The sequence below is a fragment of the Tauraco erythrolophus genome, chromosome 11 (assembly GCF_009769465.1).
Source record: "Tauraco erythrolophus isolate bTauEry1 chromosome 11, bTauEry1.pri, whole genome shotgun sequence".
In the NCBI taxonomy this organism is placed as follows: domain Eukaryota; kingdom Metazoa; phylum Chordata; class Aves; order Musophagiformes; family Musophagidae; genus Tauraco; species Tauraco erythrolophus.
In genome coordinates, this window is record NC_141475.1 from 6176726 (window position 1) to 6203954 (window position 27229).

Below are 27229 nucleotides of genomic sequence, written 5' to 3' on the forward strand. Positions count from 1 at the left end.
CAGTTATTCAATAGCAGAATGCACAGGCTTATTTCCTTCACCATCGCCTCCTCAGGCTTCCCCTCTCATGTTACTGTGATTCCAAAGATGAGTCTCATTCTCTTAGACTTCAGACAAAAACTTTCATACCTTTTAGTTGAAGATTCATTTCTTTTTAGACTGAACTTTTCAACTTTTCTCTTAGAAGCTGAAATTTGTCAATAACAAATCCTCACTGTTTTGCTTTCCCTAGTACTTCTGAATTCTGATTTGGTCCCGCCTCTTCAGTACTAAACCTCTTCTAAACCAAATTAAAATTTCACTGTGGTACTAAGCAGTTAATAAATCATGTAGTTAAAAAAAAACGCAGAGAAGCACCATAGAGTTGATAAGCTAGAGGTAGGAATGAGAAGTATCATCTAGAGACGAAGTCAGCTACTGGACCAGAAGCATGAAAGGAGAAGGCTGTAAGTACAGCTTATGCAAATGCAAAAACTAGAGTGATGTTACTGGTTCTGTCCTTTATGTTATGCTAAATTGTCAAAGTTAGTCAGATGGACTGGAAGAGGTGAATATAACACGAGTAGACAAATACAAAAGCAATGAACTGTTTTCCTTGTTATTTGGCACCAGCTCTCCATAAGTGCTATTCTAGTCCATTAGATAAGTAATATAAAACAAATAAAAATATAGTCAATCCTTCTGCTAGACTACATAGCCTCCTGGGATCTCTTGCAGCTTCAGCATCATGTGATTCCACTCAATACAGACATTCTGTATTAGCTATGGAAAACATCCGGCTTTCAACCCATCACCAACTGCGCGGGCAAAGCACCTGAGAACTAGAAAGCCAAAAAAAACCAAAAACAACCAAAAGTCTCATCACAATTTTTTTGTACTGAAAAAATAGGTCTCCCATTTTCAGACCTGCTGGTCAATCACAGTTCCCACTGAAGACACTGAATTGGAGCATATTTTATATACAAGACAAATACTGACTTAGAAGCTCCAATGGGACAACCCCCCCCTAAACCTGTTGTCAGTTTTCCATGCACTGAAACCTTTGACGACACAACCCTACTAAGACAACTCCGAGCAGAAAGCAGCTTGCTTCTAGTTCTGCAAAAGGCTGCGAGGGACAAAATTCAGATTGGGGCACATGTTTATTTCTGAGCATAAGCGAGTTAGGTTTGGCATATACATCCAAACACTCAGCCAACACTGACGCTGTGATTTGTGATGCACGAGTCGTTTCTGTAACAGATCAGCAGGGCTGGGAAGTCAGCAGTTTCTATCCCAAGTGAACCTCACTGTGTACATTATTTCTTCATGCTTAATCCAGGCACTTGCAATTTGATTATAATAGTTCAAGGGGCTGAAAGCACATGAAGATGTGCACAGACCAAACCCTCAGCTGGCATGACCTGCCATTGCAGTGCTTAAGCTCATAAGACTTCTACTCACTAGGGTCAGGCCCACAGCAGGTACGCGTTCTTTGAGCACTTCACAGCGCTGACATGAATTTCTGTACTAAAAGACTAAAGTTTCAAAGATGAACAGACTAAAGTTTCAAAGATGAACAGAGAGTTTGGCTTATCTTGCTCTGAAAAAACAAGGTGCTGACTTCCCTCTTGTTTTTAATACAACTTCTTTGGAGTCTGATGTCAAAAAAAAGCATATTTATATTGGAGTGATGAAAAGTTTTCATGGGTTCATATGCAGTGGGGAGCAATAGGGAAAGGCTTTTAAAAGTGTCTTACATTTCTTATGAGCTGGAAATCCCAAGTCAATAAATGCAGTCTCAAAATGGAATTGCAGACTGATTATATATTTTCATAGTTAACTATGATGAACAAACCATTCTTTTTCACATTCAGATCAAAATAAACGTCAGTTTAAATAATCATAATGAAGAATTAAGCTCATACTGATATTCAAAGTCTATCATTGGAGCAGATTCCTGACCTGATCCTGCAAGAAACTGACTTCTTAATTCCATCAAGGATGAAGCCTCAGAACTGATAGCATACTCTGGGCAAGTTTAGACAATAGAAGAAGTATAAACTACATATACTTAATGATTAAAGCTTACAGAGTAATGCACCACATACGTTGCAAAAAAATGCGAAGTGCTTTTTTGTAAAAGACTCTGAAGCAATTAGAGGGAGAAGAGACAGGACAGAGCTGAGCCAAGCAAGGCAAGAAAAACTGAAAAAAGCCCTAAAGATCTGCTACCACAGTGGGTGTGAAAGGGTGTATGCTGTCATTCACACACTCCGGTCCTTCCCTAGCTATCAGCAGCAGGTAACTGCACACCTAAGGTTAGACTAACTGCTCAGAAGTCACAGTCAGATTAGTCCATCTGAATCTCCTCCCTCTAGCATAGGCAAAATATGGCTAAAATTAGCTTGGTATTGTAGAATTATCCAAACAGAGCAGTCTAGGGGGAAGGGAGACAATACTCATGTTGATAAATCCCCACCACTGCCCCAAAATAACAAGAAAAGAAGGAGAATAACAGAAAAGCCAGACTTCTCCAGAGGAGTGTGTCCACCCTGAAAAGTTAGCTGACATGACACCCTTCCCCACAGGACATCATGGGAGGCCCAGCATGTGGAATGTCTTCAGCATTACTGGAAAAACCATAGCACTGCAGCCATACAGCACCAAGGGAAACCACTGACTGAAGTGCAACCACAGCAAAGGAAAAATACAGTATTGCTCTGCTTTGGTGAACTGCATGGCCATGAACAGCACCATGCAGACTTAAATGCTTTCATCCAGATGCAGTGCAGCTGTGTTTATATGACAGCATTCAAGTTGCTAAGCCTGGTTGAGAAGACCTGTAAACATGGCCGTGCTGCTTCTGGATCTGACTCATGACACTCCCATTTTATTAAATCGATTTTTCTCAGAATAACCCATGGGAAACCAGTCCGTATTTCTTAGGGGCTTGTAAGACTAGCCAGCTCATGCCATCTGTTGATACCTGCTTACAGTCAGTAAGAAATTATCATTTATTCTGTGTTAAAACACATTCCAGCTCTTTGATTCTTCAAATAAGGTTTTTCCCCCCCTACAATTGTTTGTCTAGCTCTTTTCCACATCTTTTGTCTCAATTTCTTACATACCTTTCTCATTGCTTTGCCTCCCTTTGTTTTCATATTCTTCTAAATCTCTTCTTGTTAGCTTTTTTTCCTTCTTTCTGTGCAAATTAAATTCTCTCCAAACCAACACTTGTCTCATTCTGTGACAAGTTTGTTTTATTAAAAAATGCAATTAGATCCAAGAGATGTTTTCCCCTTACCAGCAGGCCTTTTATTTTATCTTCCTTTGAAGATTTCTTTACAGTCATTACTTTAATGGGGGTGTAATATGGGTGTAATGTGTTTCTCCATTAACTCTAATCACTTTTTCAGTTCTCTGTACCCCTTTTCCCTTTCTGTCAATGCCCATGAGTTCAGAAATACAAATAATGAATTCCTATCACAAATGGGGGCTTTGCTCAGACACAACTTTTTGTTTGTTTGTTTTTTAATTTACCCTGTATAACTGCTTGCTTCAATCTTCTATTCCCTAAAAAAGTTGGTCTTTGAGTCCAAGCTATTTCTCCTCCTCTGTTGGTGTCCATAGCAGGTGCCCATGCCTAGGTGGTCTCTGTGAGGAGCAGTGGGGCTGTCCGGTACCGGGCACAGCCAGCTCCCGCTGGCCTGGAGCCAGGCACGGCTGTGCCAGCCAGAGGAGCCAGCAGTGCCCGTGGGGGTCGAGGAGCCAGCGGGAAGGCAGGAAGCTGGGCCAAGGGAAAGGCCTCACGTTTCTCTGTTTTTCACTATCCAACTCAATTTTGGTTGGCAAGAACAGAAGTTTTCCCCAAGTCAAGTCAGTTTTACCCATGACAGTAACTGACACAGGATCTCCCTGTCTTTATCTCGACCCACGAGCTTTTCCACCTTATTTTCTCCCCTATCCTGCTGAGGAAGGAGACGGAGAGCACCTCAGCACACAGCCAGCCAAGGCCAACCCACCACACACACCCTTCTCTGTTTTATTTCAATGTTTGGAAGTGTTTGTACTTTTCATCTGCTGTTAGCTGCTGAGTCCCAACTTCTGGTACAAAAAAAAAAAAAAAAATCAGAAGATAATAATCCATCGAGTTCTTCAAGTTCCAGGTCTAGCGTCATATAAAAGTGCGACAGCAAGGGTGCACATAGGAGTACAAAAAGATTATTTCCTTTTGCCTCCACAGAAGGCAACAGTGTCACATTTGCTTTTTAGAAAAAAATAAAAAGAAAAAAGCCTGTAATTAAAGTGATATAGCAAGCACATGTAGAATAAAATGGGAACCAAGGGTAAGCTCCATACGTTGGAAGTAACAGCAGTTATTAGAAACAAACCATCTTATTAAGCAAAGTTTTTAACAAAAAGTATTGACTAAATTAGAAAGAAAACCAAAACCAGAAAGCATAGATGTCTCCCTAAAAAGAACCAATGGACCTTCCAAACAAATACGTACACATCTTTGAATACTTCTACTGCAGCATCACATGAGCAAACAAGTATCCTTCAGCAAGGGCATGATGATGGACAGAAACACCCCCATTTCCTCTTCACTATCCAGACAAAATTCTGCTCCTCAAATCATCTTCCTGTACATAACATTTTCCTGTTGCCTTTTGCCAGTCCAAGACATGATGGCCCTGTGCTCATCCTTCAAACTGCAGTCTAGACTCTACTCCAACTATACGGAACAAAGCAGAGACTTGAATAACTACATTTAAGAATTACTCTATTTTCTTCTCTTTCCCTTATCCTCCACTCCTTATTAATATTTCCAGTAGTAAATGCTCTCTAGGGAACTCGGCAGCAACTAGGCCCACCTCTGGGAAAATGAGGATTCACATGTTGTGATGGCTCGCAAGCACACGAGTTAGAAGTCTAAAATAAAAGCAACACAAAATTTCATTAGAAAGGATCAAAACTATTTGGTCTCCCAGAAAACAACTACAAGATACTGTAGAATGGAGCAGGTTTGCAAAGAAACAGAGATTGGAGCCACCAATATCTGCTTTAGGTACGCGGAACAGAGGCTCTCACCATTGTAAAACATAGGCTTTGGAAGTTGTCCCAGTGACTGCTAGTAGCTCAGATGAAATACACAACTGCCAAAATGCTCAGGCCCTGTCCCAGTTTGAAAAATCAGATATTTTACGGTATCTCCAGTTAGTGACATATATAAGTCAACACTTGAAGTAGCTAAGCCATTGCTTGAAGTCACAGACAACAAAATTTGTGCATCTTTCTTTCTATGCAAATGCCCAATTTTGCTCTGAGCAGAGTCCCCTTAAGAGGAAAGAGATTACTCAAGGGAAGATGCTTACTTGTCTGCTTGGTCCTATGGCTGCAGGAAGCATCCGGCTGCTGCATATGAGGGCAGCTTTAGAAAGCCCACATCTTTCTCCCTAGGACCGAAGCGTCTAAATGAAAAGGCAAGTCTTCTCTAAATGCAGGTACAGGTTCAATAACTAGGATTTATCGTTCCATTTCTCCTTACACAGACGGTGTTGACTTCTCTGGTTCATATAGACAGAGGGAGACTAAAAAAAAAGTCTGACAAGTAAAGATTTGTGTAGATCGACTAGTAGAATAAAAAAATTAGTAAAGCTTCACTACAATTAACAGAAGTCTAGAGAACCACAATAAAATCACTGGGAACTTTCACCGCATCTGCTATAGAAGGGAACACATACCATGAGTCACGAGGATCCTGTTTCCAAGCTGTGCCCTACGTTTCATCACACAAGCTGGCTAATTTAGCCCTGATCCAGTCCAGATCCATGTGTTGATGCTGCTGGCTGCCTGATGTCTTCCCAGCACAGCTGGCATTTTTATTGTAAGACCAAATACTGATAATGATAATTTTATCTCAATTATTCCAGTTAATGTTAACCTAACTAAATAATTCTTGGGGAAAAAATGCAAACAGGAGAGGAAAGGAAAAGTTTGTACTCACTTAGATGAAATACGTCATTTTTCTAGTATACACGACAGTTCTTCAAGAGAGGAGCCACATTTGTGGCAGAAGGTGACAGGAGAACCAGCCTACTTCACTCTGATCTCATTTGCCCATCTACTGTCAGCAGAAAGAAGCCTTCCACTCAGACAAATTGCAAAACTGAACCTCTTTCACCCATTGAAGTCCCTTCAATGAAGCTGTAAACAGCTGAGAATCTCCTCATTCTCTATCTTCTTCTTCTCCAAAAGTCAGAATTTTCAGGCTTCCTCCAAAGCTACTGCCACTGTCTCCCCCAGACTATTTAAACATTTTGTGTTTATGGCTTTTTCTAAAAGACTGAACTATGGCACATTATGAGGCAACCGGCTCTTACATTATGAAACCTTTGACAGATGAGGACATATTTTAATGTTCTTTCACATACCATATCCACAGTCTAAGCTGTTCAGGAGGAAAAAAAAAAATACTCAAAGTAAGATAAGATGGAAAAATTAACACACGTCTTAAGCTGAGATCAAAAAGACAAGTTAAGTCCCCAAGCTGCTTCTAAAAGAACCCTGTAGCACTAAGCTTGTGTAGCACTTCAGCAGCTAAAAGATGAGCAGGGACATGAAACTAAATACCTACAAGTTTACAGACTAACACCCAAATGCCTTTTTGATAAGAATAGGACTAGAAGTTACTTATAGAAAAATCACTTTTAAAAAAACATTGCTGTAAGTTTCTTTATAGTTCAGGTTTTATACTCAAAGAAAGGTACCATCGTTAAATATGCAGTTTGGGTGGTTTGGGGTTTTTTCCAAAATCTAAACTACGCTAAATGCAAAATCAGTGAAAAGCTTTCATAACTAATCTTAAAAAATGAAATCAATCTGGGAACATTTACTGTTTAAATTGGCAAATCCTCTAGTGGCAACCAAACAGTTAAAGAAAAAAAAAAAAGGAAAAAAGCCTTAAAAGACTCAAGAGAATTAGCTGTTGCTAAAACAATTTTATGGTCCTTTCCACTTCACTGGAGGTAGTTTGTATGGCTGACTGGAATCTATTCAATGCTGTCAAACATCTAACACTCCCATAGCTAGACGCCTTACAATGAATAACAAGCAGTCTAGCTGCCAATATGCTAGAGCTGCATTTTTTACCAGGGACTGGACCCCAACCCAGCAACACTCTAACTTCATTGTTTGATGCCTTGTTAGTTTATAAGACCAAAAATTAACCACAACAAACAGAAGTGCCAAAATTCCAAAGCACTGTAGCTACAAAATCCATCATATTTACTAAACCACAACACAGAAAGTCAGGTTCATAAAAAAAAAATCCTGCACCTCTAATTCCTCTTTTGTAGTTTAAATTGATTTTGTAATAAGAAATAACACTCAATTCCAGTAGATGACTTACACAATCTAAAGAGGTTTACAATAGGGACACAGAATAGAATAAAAAAGAAAGAAGTAGAAACAATGAATAAAGTGTACACAACTCTTTGAAACACTAAGCACATCATCTGTCATCTTGAGTATCATCATTTCCATAAATATTATCCCAACCATTGATTGTCTTGCTCAGTATTGTGCTTCAAGCAAAATCCTGGACTCTTACCATATTTATGTCCTTCATCTTTCAACTGTAATAATGGTGAAGCGCTGACACCAGAATCATATTCCAAGTAAGACAGAAAGTGCTCAGCGACAGCACTGCCTGTGAAATTACGACTGTGCTATCTTGGCAGGTTTATGATTATGGCTTTGATAGGACTTCTATTCTGCAGCCCATATCCTGCCATCAGACCCTCATGGGCCCACCTTCCTCCTCATACACCATCGAGTTAAAGTCAAATAGGACACCGACATGATGACTTAGGGAATACTCTTTAGCATTGTCAACTTCGGGGTGAAAACGAGCATCATTCCGATCATATATTTTACAAAGGTTATGACTTTGGGTTTTGCCTTTCATTTTTATTTTCATAAAATTAAACTTGGCTGTAGAGTTCCCAGGAAGTAATTCTCTAGGAACCAAAAGGTGCTGAAAAATTTCAGCGCCTCAGTTTGGCAAACAAAATGAAGCAAAGCAGCTGTTTTGAAAAAAAAAAAAATAAAAAAATGCTTATACGTGCAGATATATAACCCTCTGAGAAAAACAAAATTCAAACCAACAGTAGAACTAATAAGCTCATTCTTACTAAATAAAAATAGATGCTACAAGAACTAGCCTTTTAGAACTGAGTTGACTGTCCACACCCGAAAAAAGATGCAGCTTCATTTGAAGGAGTGAAGAGCAGTGGGCCGTGTATGTTAATGTGTGCACGTGTGCTGGCACACGCTTGCCTTGGCCTTTACAGCACTTGACATCACAGAGGGACAGGCTTAACGCGCCACCAGTGGCCAAGGACGCTTGCGTCATCAACCATGCACTTTTAAGCATGTATTTAGAACTCATATCAGCAGTGTATCATCGTTTTTCTTAAAGGAGAAAATAACAATGAAGTAGTAAACCATACTCTTCAGACATCTATTGCCTCTTTTAATTATTTTCCCTAAATGAAGATGGTAGCCATAATGCAAAGTGAGTAATAATGAAATTTTTACTACACTGTTTAGGCCTCTTGCTCTGAAAGCAGGTTTCTATTTCTTGGCTTTATACTTAACCTTACTCTCTATGTTGGGATAACTTACTGACCGTACACCATTCGTTAGCATATGGCTGTGCAACTTGGAAGAAACACCAAGATCATGCAGAATTTCATCTGTTTTGAACCAACACGTATGCAAAATCTCCTGAAAACACTCACCTATAGACTAGTTTAACACCATTCTGGGACCACACACAAAAATATCTGACACGTTTTTCACCAACACTTCAGCAATAAAACTAGGCCAAAAAAGCGAATCTTGATTGTAAATGGAAAAAAAAAAATATGGTGCCATGATCCCTCTCAAAGACAGAAGCCTTTGTCAGAAGGCAGCAGCCCCAAATCACTACCATTCCCAAAACCTTAATCATGGTAATTAATCACAAATGGTTAATCACAGTCAGAGCTGGTCTCAGATCAAAAGCTGATAAAAAGCTACATCCATCAATTCCATTGATATAAACATTTAGCATAAAACTTCCAGGTTACATGTTTACATGAAATACAAGATTTAGGGAATGGAAAGTAGAACTTGAATACTGCTCCGCCAGGCAGAAAAGAGCTTTTTATCTTACTACAGATTAATGACTTGTTAATAGTGTGGTTAAGCACTATCAGCAAGTCAGCAGTCAGTGGGAGGTAAGATGTGACTGGGGATGGAATGCCTGTGGGTATGAAGAGACACGTACATTCAAATGAATGATCACTTCTGCACAAACACTTAAGGCTACACAATTTATGTAAAACCCAATTCTTAGCTATGTGTTTAGTAAAATAACGTGACAGCTGGATAATACCCAGCAAATATCTCTCAAAACCAACTCAATTATATAGTGGTTTTGATTCCTACTCTGATTGATAACAACTTAGATTTTTGGAAATACATGTATTTCATTTTAACCTACTTCATATTGACATAAATACCAAATTTCAAGCAGTTCCATCACTACAGTTGAGATGATCCTTAACACCAGGAAATCAGGCTACTCTGGTATCAAACATTTGCATGGAAGAACTGTCATTAGCCAATACAGGCCTTGCATCCCTTTAAAGAGCTGTTCAAGACTACATGAGCTCTAATTCTCCAGAGGAACTTTGTAACAGATGGGAATGAGGCAAATGCATTGAACAATTTAGATGATTATTTCCAGAAATACTTCTACAGTACTCAAGTGTCAAAACGCTTTTAAATCAAGCAAATCGCACGTGGCAAGTCTTACAAAGCTGACTACAAGAATTAATTATACTCCATGAAATTCAGTTGATTCCAGATATATAGTTCCACTGCTCATTTTTAAAAATTCATTCATGACTGACCATAAGATGAGAGCAGTATCTTAATAAGTATAAAACCTAAGAGAAATAAAACAGAACTTTAACATAGACATAATTTCATGTGTCTTATAACCTCTGTGAAAACCATTCTTCCACCTTTCACATAGAAACGGGTCTTTACGTTACAAGGTATGCCTCTAGTACAATTCACCAGGCTTCTAAAAGGTCTCCTCCTGTCCCCAGCTTCACAAAGGATTTGAACCAGATGCACATTCATGTTACTTTGGTTCATGAGAACAAAACATACAAGGTCATGCCTTCAATGTAAGTGATTGTGTCATTCAAGATGATATCTGCAAGAAGCCCTACTAAATCAGGCAGCTTCAACAGGGCAATCGTTCTGTGCCTTCAAGATCATTTACAGATACCTCTTCATAGCCAGGCATTTCCTCCATTACCCGTTTTCAGAGAAGGATCTCTGGTAAGTGCTTAGAAAAAACAAAATGACATTTTAAATACCATTTCTAGTGCAAATACTGCACAAACATACCTTTCCCTGTACGTTTTTACAGTTATTTTCAGCTATCTAACCACAAGGAATTGAATATACTGCTTTAACCTCTGCTGAGTACAGTTCTTATTGACAGCTGGTGTTGATCATTTGAACTGGAAAATTTGCAGGAAGGAAGCACCTGAGTTCAGCTCTGAGTGTTCTCCAAAGTCTCCAGGAGTGTTTTATGATAGTGTTCAGTGTCTTTAATCAAGTAGTTCATTACAGACTGGCAGAAACTCTTTGTTGCTGTGCACTCACTCAGCACAAAGTTATTTTGTTCATAGTACTGCCATTTCCTTTTCAAATTTTTAAGGTTACTGTGCATCAATCTCCTGCTGCTGTAAGTTTGGCAGTCTTTTCTCTACACTTTTATTTTCCTAAAGATGATCATTTTAATGAGTCTGTAGTCTTTTATTTCTCAGGATTGTTTTTTCTTCTCCATTCCTAATAATTTCAGAACACTTAAACTATTTTCTTTAAGCCTTCCATACGTTGCTGAATTTTTACAAGAAGATTTATGGCAAAATTTTGGTTTTCCTTCCAAATGCTCCTCCAGAAGTTCTGGCTCAAGCCTACCACAGTAATACGGGTATTTCAGGATATAGCAAGTATTTTCTTTCACAGGCAGATGCCCCTTTCTGTCCTCAAAGTCAACTTAGCAAATATCTATATAGTTTTCTTGTTCAGTACCAAAGGTATAACAACCTGTTTCTTAAAAGGGATAACTTGTTTCATTTAAACACAATATTAAACAAATCTTTGCAACTTCCAGTTGGCTAAGGATAGGTGCAGAGCTGCATCATACGTGCCTATAACGGACACTAAAAGTCTACCCTCAGACGTCTCTAAAAATGAGGTGCTGTTGGAGCACCATACTAAAAAAAAAAAAAAAAAATCCTCATTTGTAGTTCTATGTCTGTCAATGACTTTTTGTTCAGTACTGCTGAACAAACCACATGAGCTCCCTCCATTTGTTTTTCAAGATATGACACCAGACTACAGTTATTTAATAATATTGCAAGAACCAAATACTAAGCATTCTTTCAGTGCTTCTATAACCATAGCCTTTCTGTCTTCTTAGACTCTGTGTTGTCTCTCAACTTTCTCCACCTCCACCAGCATTCTCAATTTTACCCACCTACAGATCAAATACCTCAAATAACTATATGCCTATAGGCCTTCCCTAAATTCACCTGCAAAGCAACCACCTTCTGTAGTGCCAAATGCTACATAGCGGTCAGCACAAGCAATTTCAAAACCAAAACATTAATGATGATGTAATATAAAAAACAAGAAACTTAAAAAATGGCTTCAAGGAAGAAAGTTTAGAAAAGCGTGGAGAGTGACGGGCGTGCATTTTAAAACTATCTGCTTTGAAAGAGAAATTAAATTTTTAAAATCACTGATAGGAGGAGATTGATGGACCAGCCACCAAGACCAACCATCTACCTATAAGTATTTTCTATTGATTTTTTAAAATTGCTTTAAGTTCAAATTTGCTGTTAATTCTACATAACTTGCCTCCCTGACTCCCAATTACATCTCCAATCGCAAATGACCATAGCAGAAGTCATTGGGCAGGCATGGAAAGCCTAACTTCTTTGTCTTGTCTTCATCACCAAGGACAACAGTCCCTGCCACAAGCTTTCACCATCTCAGGCCTTCCTTGCAGTTCTTACAAGCAACACAAAATTTTTAAGAAACACCACTCAAATGGTCCATCAGAAAGAGGCATCAGATCACCCCTTTCATTATAAGCTTAAGCAGACAATCGCTTTTAAAACACAACCAGTATTTAGTGGATCTCTTCTCAGTATCATTCGTATTTCTCCTTGATGTCTTGACAACTTGTGGAAAGACTGCCATTGATTTCTCTGGGATTTTGATCAGATTTTTTTTCCCTCACAGTCACCAATTCTGCTTTTCCTGACAGTCCTGAAATTCCTACCATCATGCATCTCAAACATCCCTCACTGCCTATGTTTCTCCTGCCTCTATTTGCTTTCCTTCCCAAAGTTTACTCTTCTACCTTTATTCTTCTATCACTTTTATCATAAGAATTGGTAAGTTTGTCTCCAAGAAGTTAACTGGCTCAAGGCACAGATCTTTCTGCTTTCTCCTAATGTCTGATCTCTTATCATATCCAGGTTTTACAATCTCCTCTATCAAGCCTTTTATTATCTTTTGCCTTCATTACTCCTATAATCAAGAAACACAGTATGTCAGACTTTTGTCTTGTATAACAGTTGGCCATTCTAAAAATATTAAGTCTGTGGCTTTTTACATTATCTTCGTTTAAAACATTTTCAGCCATTATAACATTAACAAGATAAGTACTTTATGCTTATGAACTTCACGCAGCAAGAACACCACAAAGGAATACGTGCCTTCCCATATTCCAAATATTTCTGCTAACACACATTATTTTGCGTTTTCCACTCTGTGGGCAGGCAGGTTTCACAAGAAGCCACGTGCAGAGTAGAGGTCATAGCAATATCTGGGAAAAGCGTTTAAAACGGGTAATTATGGGTTCAAATTCTATTGAGCTGAAGTGGAATTCCAACCACAAAATGTTTCTTCTTCGAAAATCCTGCCTCTGCCTTGCCCTTGAAAAATGGAGCACTGGTACACAGCAACATTAGCAGCATAGAATTTTTTTATTCCAAAGAGGTATTTCCATGTGTCCTCATTGTGCTTTGAAGGCATGGAGAAAAGCACCAAATACGAGGGCTGGCAGCCTCACACAGCTCGCTGGTGGAGCATGACTCAACGACTGGCAACTGATACACACAGTCCCTGCCAGCCACCCATACAGCACCATGCACATTTGTGGAACAAATAGCAAATCATCACTTCTAGAAGCCCAGCGAGGACCCAGGATCACAGAGCTTACCAATATGGGCAAACACTTCTTACATGCTTAGATAATCTAGTAAATCAAAGAAGAATCATCCTACTGCTATTAGACCTTAGAACACTCCTCTGACACAGGGAAGCGATATATTGTACCCCACAGAGGATAGACAAATCTCTGTGTAACTGCAGATTGCCAAAGCTAACAGGAAATCTGTACCTGTACAGGGCATCAACCCTTGAGCTCCTGCCTGCCCAGCACAGATCACTGGTGCCTTTCAGATCCAGAAAAAGCAGTGCTACTCTGCAAGCAAGACGACCAAGCTCCACTGAACTGCAGCACTGGGAGACGTTCTGTATCATCAGGGATGCAGATTTGTAGTTAGTGGGGCCAGGCAGATTTGAACCGTTTCTGATGCAATCTTCCTTAACTCATGTATTATTCTCTTTCCAATATCTGTCCCCATGCACAACTGCTGGCCTGCTGGCAGCAGGCTGCAAACAAGCCCTGACTAGCCCTACACAAGCAACTGGAACACCACCTTACTGAGACCCAACTCCAGGGAGTACAAGCGCAGACAGTGTTTGCCACACTACCTGGTGATACACTTCCCTGAAGTGCCAGTGACCAGCATTTGAAACTTCCTCTCCTCCTTCTTGCATCTTAGTTGAGGGTATTTTACTTTCACTTTGAATAAAAAAATAAAACAATCAGGAACGATGCACAAATACAGCAATACAGTAGAATAAATACATGAAAAATGAGACCAGCTTTAAGACACAAAAAGGTCTCAAAAAAGATAAGGAAGGGTGAACAAACTTGATCTCTGGGGCTGGCACCAAGAAGCAGCCAGGGCTCGTACCAATACGAAAGACAATTAGATTCCAGCAGACAAACCAGCAAGCAATGATTATGATTGCTGATGCTGCAGACCGTGGCTGGCCCGCATTAGGTTAAGTAAACTGGATGCAAGCCAGTATTATTGAACAAATGGCACAGCACATTCTGGAGGAATCTGAGGAGAGATTACTAATATCTTAAAGGTGACCTTTCACACATGCTATCCCAGCAAATCAGGCAATTCTCTTGGCTATAATGGACGAGATCAGCAGAGGCCAGTCTCTTGAAGTTATGCACTCTTCGCACAAATAGGATTTTCTTTTTTTTTTTTTTAATTTATAATAATTGACTGCACCTCATTTGAGCAAAGTACCCTAAGTGCTTTATAGGTTTATTTCGCCCCTTCCCTCTGTTTTAAAGAAAACATAATCTAACTTTCCATTATTCATTATCATCCAGGCAGGCAGCAAGCTAAAAAAGAACTCTAATTTTTAGCCATATTGTCTGTTAAAAAATGTAAAATGTTTCCTAAAAGGGCCGGTGCATTAATTAAGGCTGCCTCAGGATAAATGAAAATTACTAGGAGTGTTCTGTTTTCCTGAACGGGTTTTCCATAGATTATTTATAATTGAATGAAACCAATTACAGCATTTGTAATGGAAACTGTACATAAGATAAACATTTCCACTTCTGCGGAAGCTGAAGAGCGTACCCGCATGAACACAAAAAGGTCTCCTCGTTTTTATGAAGGGAAAAGAGAAGGTACCTTCTTTTCTGAAAAAAAAAAAAATTCCCATAAATAAAACAAACAGTACATGCAACGGGTACAAATCTCAGCAGCGCGGCCCAGAAGGGCCCGAGCATAATTGAGAATCAGCCCTCAGATTCCGAGAAGCCATTTCATAGCCGGAAGCTGAAGATTGAATTCCTTTCCGTCTCTTCAGAGAAGGAAATACAGCTTAATTAGGCTCAATTTTCTAAATAATGGTTATCCTCTGTAACTAATCAGTAAAGTTTTAAATCAGTATCAGACTAATGCTTGCTCGAATAGTGGAACGTGCTCTGTCTTCAAAACATCATCTTTCCCCGCTGACAACTGAAAAAGCTACAAGACTGAGGGCAACACGCACTGGCATATCGCTTTTATTTTCAAACAGAAAGCAGCCTTTGCTTTCCTACAGAGCACTCCCTAAACCAACACACAGTCTGTGCACAGATTTTGCTAGAGAGAGAAAACAAAGACAACTTCAGAGAAGAAAGAATTAATGTAGTTTCAAACACAACAGCACTTCCTGAATTCATTCTGAATTAAAGAAAATCCTCAGCCTGAAAGACATTTCAGAGTGAATTCTACTTCTAAATCAGCTAAGAGCAATACACTCACTGAGTTAATCTGTAATTATCTGATATTCACCTGGATTATTAATTTTACCCATCAGTAAGCTAAGCAAGTGCATATTCACTGCTAGGCTGACAAATGCAGTGCAGAATCATGTTTTATCATTTTGTAACACGCTGGATATATTGCAGGAAATATCTGTCGATCGTTTTTGCTGCTAGTAGTCAGAAAACTTAACTTTATTTCTAATTACTGCGTAATCAGTAATGAAGCTGTGGGATGATTTAAGAGGTATCTATTTATAGATAAAATTAATATATTCCATAATAGCGTACTTGGATTTTCATTTGCCTTCTAGACTCAAATAAAAATAATATTCTAGAGAAAATTAGAGCAGATGCAAGAACATTGTTCATTATGTGTTCTAGGTTTAACCTTGCTTTACAAGATACATTAGGACACTGCCAACTAGACACCAGCACCATGAAGACCTGCTGTTCTGCAGTGCATGTAGGCTCCAATGCCTACTGTGCACTACCCAAGACCTGAACAAATCTTTCCTTATTTTTCATGTTTATCCTTGGATGTCAGATAAACTAGCAGACACAAGCGTCATTGACAAAAAGGAAAGGAGAACAAGCAACATGAACTGAGATAACAATAAATATCAAGGGAAAATTTTATCAGATTACTGGAAGTGGTTGGATTTTTTTTATAATCCACATGTTATACTGACTGTAAGTCTCTGGCTCTGTCAAGTGTTGTAAATTGAAGAGAGCTGTGAAATTAGGTATCTGGGAAGGTTATAAACATACAGGCATTTTTCTCCTAGTAAAATACTTCCTTAGTTTAGAATGCCCTCTGCCATAGCTTCTTTCCATAAACTTTTTGAAGTATTTTTTCCTCACACAATATGGTGTCCAGAGTTCAGCATAGTAATTAAGTTTTTAGATCTGAGCATTTCCTTCTCATTTGTTCTCTGCAAGAATTCCTTTACTTTCAAGACAGGCAGATCTATCTGCATTTTTTAGATTAGTCTTTACCTTGCTTAAGGTCACACTACTACATTTTCTTCCATTGACAGTCATCATGAACTTCACACAGATGTAGTCAGCCGCATCATTAGTCATTTCGATAATTTCTGGTCTAATCTTCAACATCTTGAGAGAAGATCTGCCAGTCACATGCCACTTATTTATGAGAGAGTTCTACCATCCTAGTTCTTTCCTCCTTAACCTACCACTTACAAAAACAGATCCACTTTAAGTGTATTTTTATCCTTTACTTACATAAATGCTGCCAAATAAGTTTGATTTTTATCATGCTTTTTTCTAACTTTTTATGACAAGTGTACTCATAGACCTGTAATACCTTCCTGATGTCTCTCAGCCAACACAAAAGTAAAGGGAGTGTAAAATTACGAAACAGTTAATGCCTTTGCCTTTATTTAGAAACCCACTCTTCTAGCTCCTTATACTGATTCCCATGGAATGTCCACGCACAGTACAAATAACTACACGCTGGGGAGCATTGCTCCTAGGAGTAACAGATGGTTTAGAGTATGAAAATACATTGTTAATATCAAGTATAATATACATCAAATTTTTGTTTAGAAAATTCTGCAGACAAGCCAGAGGTATCTGCTTTACAGGTTTGCTTCTCAAGGAACTAACTTCCCTCCCAACTTCTTTCATTTCAAAGGTGACTCTACTCAACCCCATCGTAACTATCTGCAATGTTTTCACAGACTATTAAACAAAGATCTAGTTGAAGACTAAAAACTGATGCAAAGACAACACCAACTTGTTTAAATGGTTATTCATCAAATAATTAAAGTGATAAGTGGGAGTATCAAATAATTAGAGAGCACTTACTGTAGCAGAGAGCTGTGGTCCGTTCAACTGTGCATGCAGGATGGCTTCATTGATGGAGTTCCGAATTCCCGTCAGGGCAATTTCCAGATCATGTGAGGCAGCCATTTCATTAGTCAGATATTCCAGCGTGGAGATATACTCCCTCCATTGTGCATCCAGTTCTGACACACTGGCCAAACAGCCCCTCATTACGTTCAGACAATATCCAACACAGGGTCTGATTAGCGTCAGGCCCTGGCAATGCGGGCAGTACTGCATCTTCACCAGAGCTTTGCTACACTCCTTCGTGATAGCTGCGTGTTCAGTAGTATTTATCACTTCAATGCCCAGCCTGAGGGCCTGCCTGAGCATCCGACTTGCCCAAAGAGATTTTGACAGCTCTGTAACCATGTTTTTAGAATAGCGTCCGAAAGGATTTACGTCTTGCCTTGTAAGCCGTAGACACTCTGTATAGTCCTCTGATAAATCTGTAATTCCTGGGTTTATTAGCCGACTATACACCAGAGGGAAGAGACTGTCAAAGAACCGTAATACTGCACTTTCCACTGTAGTCTCTGCGCCCAGAATGTAGAGAGAGATGTCTGTAAAAAGTTCTTTAACAGGCTCTGCTGCTTCTTTTGCCATAGGTCTGTAAGCTGTCTCAAACAGGGAGCTTGTGTGGTTTTCAGCAAAGCGAAGCAAAGACTCAAAGGCCTCTAAAATAAACAGGGCAGGGGAGAGAAGGAGCTAGAGGTTAATAGCAAGCACCTGATTTCTTAGTTACAGGACTAATAGTCCTGAACAGGAATATCAATAATTTCATTAAATCTGCAATATGAATATGCTAATAGTTAATATAACTTTCATCAGTAATATGATTAAAAAGACACCTAAATATTACATCTGCATAATAGAGGCAACACATAATACACAGATATTTTCTTAAAAAATAAAAAGGTGACTGTATTCTCAGTAGCTAGACTCTGACCCAAACTCTGGAGGTCAATGAAGGACTCCCACAGACTCCAGTGAGCACAAGCAGGGTCTACCTAACATGGCTTTTGTAACTGACACTGCATTTGGGCAGTTGGGCTGGATACATTTCCAAAACACCCCTCTACATACAAGCTACATACTGTAACATTTTCAATGTTCCTATAGAACTCCAGAGAAGAATACTTGAATAGGCAAAATTATGTGATGCAAGTTCTAGAACTGTGAGAGAGAGGAGTTAACTGGTAACAGGAGCTGTCTGTAGTACATCGATCACACTATCACTGCTGCACTGGATCGAATAAATAATGATAAAATATCCACATTTAATAAAAGGGTGAAAATTCATATTCAAACTTCTTGTAAAGCTGTAAGACTTCACTGCATATCGATACTAAAGTCAGAGAAGAACACCTCATCAGCACACAGAAATGCTGATCCTCATTCATTGATTGTACTTTTCAACTGTAATCGTTGGAAATGTTTTAATAACTTAGTAGTTTACGAAAGCAGTATCTTGATAACATAATAACAGCTTAAAGTTGTAGTAGCTTTTTATCCCAGGTGATCTATTGCTATGGCATCCTGCATCAAGAACGGAAAAAGCCTAAGGCATTCATGTCCTCCTACAGTCGGTCTAGATTTCTAAAGCAAGTACCTGTACGATTTGGAGAGCTGACATGCAGAGTAAATACATGCTAGAAGGAAGGACTGGGCAAAGCTTACACACAAACAGCAACTTTAGATAAGCTGCTGGACAGCAGCTCAAGGAAAGCTTGTGAGATAACTGATCACAAACAGAAGGTGAAGCTTTTGTTTCACAGTGCTGTGAGTGGGTGGTTGAAAGGCACTTCTTGCACAGCACAACACAAGGATGAAGGAAAGATACTGTGTGAATAAATTCCCTCCCTCTTAACATCAGCTGGGTCTGGACACCAGCCAGTGGTTAGGCAGGACTTGACATCAAGTCTGCCATGAATCAAAACCAAAATGAAATTATAAAAACAGGAAAAGAAAAAAACACAGTAAATTTATAAAATCAGTATCTCTTAATCACACCATTTTTGAGTGGGGAAAAAAAAATAATTTGAGTGTCATGGTTAACACATTTCAAATTACATAAGGCAAATATTATATATCCAAAACACTGACTGGGGTGCTAGAATTCATTAATAGGGGCAAGCAAGGGATCACTTCCCAAGATTATTTTTCATGACACAGAAGACAGTAATCCACACCATTCCTCCTGCATTCTTTGGAAGCCCTATAACAAAAAGCCTCTGACATAAATCATTCTTGCACTCCTCTGGACAGCAAGTAGTTCCAGTCAAGGCAGGAGACCTATACACTTCGTACCTCCTGAGGACTGGCCAGATAATGGGTTTTGGGTCTAATCCTACTCTACATTCATCTGAACATCACCATGCGATTCACTGCCATGTAACGCAGACCGAAGTCGCTCAAAGATCAGCTCAGCAAAGGAGCAGATACAATACTGTAAGTCAAGATTAGCATACACTGGCAAAGTTCCGTAGAAAAGCCTGCTCGGTGCCTTCCTCTGTTGCATCTCCCTGGGCAACTAACTTGCTTGTTATGATAAGCATTACAATCCCTTTACCACAAAGGGCGATTTAACTAGACAGATAACACAACATATCTCATTGTACATCAAATCATCAGTATTTTACACACACGCACTGTATCTTTCTGCCAGTGAATCACTTCAGCATTCCAACCGGTATTACAGCAAGTAATACTCTGGAAGTGCTTACAAAATCCTAGAAATTAAGAATTCAGATACATTTTAGTTGAAAAAGAACAAAGGTCATTCTCAGGCAGAGAAACATCTCACCAAGTTTCAGACTGAAGCAGACTTTTACAGATGAAAAAAAATTCTGAAAACTGGATTTCTGATGGAAATACTAACACAACCTAAACTGTAGTGCAGTGAGCTGTGTACTACTGCAACGTTAAAGGTTTTTCTTTGGCACATCAACCCTATGTGTTTATTTTTCTTTCTAGAGGAAACCTAAACACCATTTTTGCTTATCATGCTAAAAAGGAAATGGAAATATTCAAAATATGAAACCACCATTTTAAGTTTCCTCCTTCAACTACACACGCTCTCTTACAGATATTCAACTTATCATTAGATTACGGGAGCAGGGACACCTACGATGCCAGCCTTACAACTGTTGCTTTACCTTCCACACCCATAAAGGCAGAACTGCAGGCACCATCCTCCTTATCCAAAAACTAAATGAAATGCATTTACGAATGTGCAAGTATCCTTATTGTCCTGAGAAATAACAGCCTCAATGAAAGATGAGAGCCAAACAATGACAACGTGCATCCTAAGGAAACATATTTCAGCAGATTCCTGGCATACTAGGTTGTAAACTAGAAATCATGTAGCATTTTAGTTTTAAACCTCTTAACTGTGAAAATTCTGCATTCAATTAATTAAATTCTGCGTTATTCTGAGACAAGTATGAAATAAAAATATTTAATAGTGTCATTTAATTTTTATTGTATAAAAAAATGTAATGGTATACAGCTTCGTTCCTCCTGCAAAGAGAGCCCTAACATCAAAAGTATGGTACAAAAAAACATGGCTGCTGATTGTAGACGTGCTGCAAACACCCGTAAGGTATCATTTCCTTCCCTATCACCGCTGGTCAGACACAAAAAATGACTCATGCTTGCAGGCACTTTAGGAATGATGTTTGAGAAGGAAACATGTAGGTCTTTTTTCATCATTATAAGATATAAAGAGACATCCGAGACAATCAAATTACTGGATCAGCTGGATGTTCTTAGACCTTTAATTAGAAATAACGAGGCTTCACGCAGTTGAACGATTTTTGTAACAATGGACAGCTTGCATTCTGGTTGTACAGGGCAGGCAACCTAAGCACCTTGTTTTAAAAGTCATTAATTATATGCTTTTAATGCCTCTTGTATGGAGCTTCTAAATCCCAAGGAAGGTTTACCGTTATCTGAAAAACCAGGTGCTCATCTGTGCAGTCAAATACAGCAAACTTAAGACATTTATGAACTCGCAAAAAGCTGAATTCTAAGCCTAAGTGCACACTGGGAGAAATATTTTATCATCTTTCACAGCCTTTGGCTTCCACCTGCCCACCAACAGCACACAATGTAGTATAAACTGCAAACACACAAATTCTGAATAGAAATAAGACAAACAAAATCATCCAGAATTTCATGGAGACATTATATTTTTTTGTCTTCCTTTAGTATTGAAACAAATAGGAAGGTGGAGAACAAAGTTTGATCTCATGTTCCTCAAAAGCCCCTTTTTGATTTAAGAGTACAGGTAAAGTAAAGCAACAGCCAGCTTTGGATTTTGCACTAAGACACTAGTAACTACCTTAATGTAAATCAGGCAACACCACCTTCCCCGGGGAGAATTTTGTTCAAACTGTTTATCACATGCTCACAAAATACTTGATGCCACCACTGATGTGTCTGTGACAGGCAAACACAGCTGATAAAATACAGCTCACCTCTGCAAATCTCACATCTGAACTGCTGGTGTTTGAAAATTAGCTTCTGGAGACAAGCCCAGTGATGACAAGATGCCACGCTGGTATTGCTGCTCCACCAGCAGCACAGAGCCTGCCAGGCCAAGCAGCTAACCAGTCTGCATGCTGGGTTTCTAGCCTGGTTCCTAGCATTCACACGCATTAAAAATTATATTATGCTCAGTCTAACGCACACTGATGGGAAAAAAAAAAACACCACGCTTTGCATGTATAGCATCCATGCTTATTCATCACAAGCATGGCACAGCTTGGTTTTGAGCGATAGCTTTCTTCTGACAGAAAGGCGTCCATCCTGACACAGAGGATGTTTTACTTCTCTTGAACCAGCCAGCAGCTGCATTTCATATACCTAATATACAATAAAAATCACAAAGGATTCCTGACTTATCTCCCATCAGCTTTTGCACCAGTGTGACACCACTGACTTCTTCAGTGGGATTCAATTCTGATTGAAGCCCATTGCATGTCAGAAGCAGCTGTAGAATGTCAGTGTTTCTGCTAAAGGATAATGCTACAGGGAGAAACAGGTTTAGGAGGCATGTATCAGTCTGCCCAACACTAGCGTGCCAGCATTTTCCAAAGATTTCCTCTGTTTTTTCACCACCTGGAGATCTATTTGGAGAAAGAAAAAGTAGATTTTAAGTAACACTACAGTCAATGGAAAAATATCTAACACTAACTACAGCTGCGACTAGTTCCTTGTGTCAAGTAAACACCGCACTCAATGACTTATGCTAACTCCAGCAGGAATAGCTGCTCGTGTTGTTAAATTGCTGTCATCTCTGGTTTGGTGCAGCAGCTCTCCTAGTCTGTGTCCAGGCCACCACCTCTTCTCCTACAGCCTTATCCTTAGGACAAGAAACAAGGATGCGAAACTATCACACATTAATTTGCCACTCTTTCTGACACAAAAATCTTCCTGGGTGCATTCTGAGGAATTGTTTTTCAGGCTCCTAGACGCATGGCAACATAGCCTCAGGGAAAGGCCTCAACAGGACAATTCACTGAAACACACAGCGAGTCTGCGTACACATGGCAGTACGAGACACTGCATTCAAGATTGCCTTCATCTCATACACCCTGGATTTCTTACAGCACATGACAGTCAGCAGATGTGGCCTCAGGGAATACACACCGATGGGAGTTTTCCAAGAAAATCTGGATTGACATATGATAGCTATGCATAGAGAAAGTTCATTTGCTTCCCTCTCTTATACCAGACCTTCACAAGCTATCTAGATCCTTGTAAGCAACTATAGGGTTCAGATGGGGAGCATTAGGAGAGGCTAAGCAGCTTCCAACTTGCTGGATTATGAATCAGTCCAAATCCACGTTCTTTTCTTTCCACAGGTCCGACACAGGAATGTTAGCATGGGAACCATTTTCCCAAAACAAAGTCAATCTAAGCACCAGACACCTCTGTGCACAGAGGACCATGTCTGTCACGCAGTACCTGAGGCTCAGATAGAGCAGGCCTATACTATATGAACCCCCACGTCTTCAAAGACCAAAGTCATAAAACTGAGTGCAAACCACGACATGCATACGTGAAGGGAAAGTTCCCCTCATTGCCATTATGCTTCTGCCTGTGACCCAAAGCTGGCGCCTTGCCCACAGAACCGACAAGGTAAGACCACCCTGCTGATGCAACAGCACTCCACTACATTAGTAATTACTTACACTCTGCAATAACTGAATGTGTGTTGAACTTAAATTTAAAAATTCCACAAATTTCTTAAAAAAAAAAGAAACAAGAAAACCATTATATTATAAACATTTATATTGAAAAGATCATTATAACATCATCATATATTATGAACATCATCATTGAAAAGATTTAACAATGCCCAATAAACTAAAAGCAGAAGCAAACACTGAAACTATCTATACAGAAATAACATCTGTGTACGTTTTAGATTGGAGTGTAATCATGAAAGACGAATGACAAATTTAAGTAGCTCTATTATTTGTTTGGTCTCTTAGGACCACACTAATATTTGGCTCCTTTCCCTTCAACATCTTGCATTTATTACAGAGTTACAGGATGAATGAAAGCTATGGTTTTCTGAACAATAGCTTCCTTTTAAAGCTTTCAAGTCCATTAAATCTTCTGCATCTTTATGGCTTGCCAAAATAAAAGACAATATATTAATATTTTGCAGCAGTGGAGTTTAAATACGTATCATTTACAATTTGATGCATAGAAAACAACGTACACAGCAGAAAATCACACCCAGATACACATCTACATGACACACAAGTGACAAAATTCAGAGTTCTACCTTTTTGGATATGCAATGATCTCTAAACACATTTAAAAGAATAAGAACAAAGAGTGCTCAAAAAGCATCATTAAAGATGACAAACAGGTGGGGGTTTTAGATCTGAAAGATTACTCTAGAAAAGAATGTAAATGCAAAACCAATTGTGTCATGTTTGCAAAGACAGAACCTGAAATCCATTCATTCATTAAGCTGCTTTTGAAAACAGCTTCTTATACCTTTCAGCTTCATTTCCATTTTGCTAGTAGCAAAGAATGTCAAACATTGGAAGTCTCCTTATTTATCCTGAATTGTTCTGCTGAGTGTAAACCTAAAGCTCTTTATTAATACTCTGGTTTTTCATGTGTTTTACTGGTTTTAGAATGGCAGTCTTCCTACACATAAACACAGTTGCTCTTGCTGAAGCTGACGAGAAATAACATGTTAATAAACATATCAGCAGTCTCATGGAAATACCATGTCCACCACATCGAAGTTGACACTACACCAACACTTGACGAAACATTCCAAGCTTGGTCCAAAACACCTTGGGTCAGAAAAACCTGAAAGCTCTTAGAATCTGGGCTAGTGGAAGCACCTCTTGCTTTCTACTCACCTCCTGTAGCTGCTTTTAGCAAGGCAGAGTGCAAAACGTATTCAAAAGCAAGAAAGCAAAGTCAGTTTTGAAAAGGATGAAAGGGAAGTTTGACTTTGCTCACCCTGCCAGCAAGGAGAGGGTACAATGTCTTTAGAGCTAATCAGTCTTTCAGAATATAGATCAGACAGAAAAAAACCAACACAAAACCAGCTTTCCATTATCATGCATGGGGGCAAGGTCTTTACTTAACAGTCACTCTGTGAGTTTGTCTGTGTTGATAATGTGAGATAAATATCCCATCATGTACCTGTTGATAGAAACTTCTGCCCAAGCTGAAGTAAGGAGTCTGTGCCTCGTTCTCTGTCTGTACCTAACAGCTCTGGACAACACTGATTAACTGGAAATCAATGAGTCGGATTATTTTACAAGCTATTACTATCATCCTTTAACCCTCTGCTCAGTTCCAAGGGTAATTTAAGATTGTTTTTAACTTAAGAAAACTTATTAAAAGTATGCAAGGGTTTAAAAAAATTCTACCAGTGAGATTTCAAGAACATAAGAATACTTGACCTTTCCTTAGTATCTCCTGTGTTGGGAGCTTGGACAGTGGTTTACCACGTGTAACACTGGACATGAGAAAGCCTGGTGCAATTCAAATGTCAGAGCAGCAAATCCTCTAGTGTAGTTTGGTACTGTGGACGAAGTTAAGACACTTAGGAAAACCAATTTCCAAATGGTCTGTTGGAAGACTGACTTCCAACGACAGCGATAGGAACAGTACCATTAAGTACCATCTGAAAACTTCTATCTTGGCATGAAAATTAGCCTTGTTTGCTGTTCTCACATGCACAAACCTATCCTTTCAGCCTTGGCACAGTTGTGCCATTACATAGGAAGCAACCACCCCCTCCAACTGCTGCCCCAGCCAGCAAACCCACACCCTTTTCTGAACCAAACAGTCCTACAGCACACTTTCTTCTTTTTCTTCTACTTTTTTTGTGAACTTAAACAGCTTATTTACTATAAAATCTTAGGGGAGGAAACACGCAGCTCATGTTTCGGTGAGATTGATGAACATTGAAACCATTAACTTTGGGTTATTTTGGTGAGCGTTTAATCTCAGAAGCACCAGAAATAGAAGTATCATCACCGAAATAGGCTCACTGCTTCACAGGCTGCTGATGCAAAAGGAAAAATAAGTCAGCAGACACACAAGTCTAGGAGATACATTAATGACAACAGAACGGTCCAGTGATAAATAGCAATCTTTGTTCTGCTCTGGCCATTTTGCCATGAAGTCAAATAATGATTTCTGTAGATTATGTGCGGGAGAATATACCCAAATTGCTGGAAGCAGTAACCACAGCACGCACATTTTTCAGACTTAATGGCTTCGGCTTTACCATTAACAAAACAACAACGCGTAACAAAGTTGCAACTGGCTGCAAAAGTATTCACCTACGACAGACCAGATAAAGCTCTGCAGTCTGCTGTACCAAGCTGTATCTGGCCTTTTCAAAAAAAAAAAAAAAGCACTATATGAAGCAGTTTATAGAAAATAACTAAGTTGTTACACTTTACAAAATCACTTGCAGTTTGCTAACTTGATATTTAGCTGTTCACTATTTATTTCACCTTCAAAGTTTTTGTAAGTACAATGAATGAGCTGCTAATTAAATCTAGCTGTTTATTATTTCTGTACACTGCATTCCAATACAGTTGTACATTATTTTATACACTGTAATTACAGGGTGCAATTACTTACTCCTTTTTAAATTGAGCTGTCTCAAGTAAAACTAAATCAGTTGACCAGCAAAAGCTGGAGACCAGATGTGGTATTGACCTTTTATGACACCACTGGGCTTCCGCTGATGGATAAATAAAGCAAGTAGTTCTTTGGGAATATACGTGCAGAAGAAGGCTGATGGACATGTAGCATCACCATGGTAAGATGATCTAGAAAAGCAATAAAAACCCTGAGGACTATGGCTGGACTTTTTATAAAGCCGTGGCTATTGGTATTAGTCTCCTTTCATCAAAACAGAATTCCAAAAATGATTCATATCATTCATATCTGCCAAGTTCAAACCTGTCAGCTATTACTTAATAATATCAATTCACAGTTTTAACAGGAGTTGGGCCAAAATAACTGAAGAACGAACTACGGCTGTGCTTCAACAATATTAGCTATGTCTTTAATTTGCTTTCCAAGAACAATTAGTTTATTTTAAAAAAATCTGCAAATCACAATCTAAAAGGGAAAAAAACACAAACAGTTATGTATCTGTAGCTAGGTTCTTCACATAATTACAGCTGTCTTTGAAGTTCTTAGGAGGTCTAACAGCCAGACCAGGAGCAGAAACAACATTATCTGATTTATTTGATCAATCACTTACATGGACAGTGATGACTGAAAGCCACAGCAACAGCAAGTAGCACACAATTCCCAAGATGGATTACAGCACAAAGC

At 39.1% G+C, this 27229-nt stretch overlaps 1 protein-coding gene across 1 annotated transcript in view; it reads right to left on the reverse strand.

The window, feature by feature from the left end:
- LOC104374787 (glypican-5) overlaps nt 1-27229 on the reverse strand; it is a 384054-nt gene that overhangs the window by 277469 nt on the left and 79356 nt on the right. The window contains exon 3 of the mRNA XM_086618456.1: nt 17363-18057. Coding sequence (XP_086474582.1) covers nt 17363-18057 — 695 coding nt within the window. The remainder of the gene's footprint in view (nt 1-17362; nt 18058-27229) is intronic.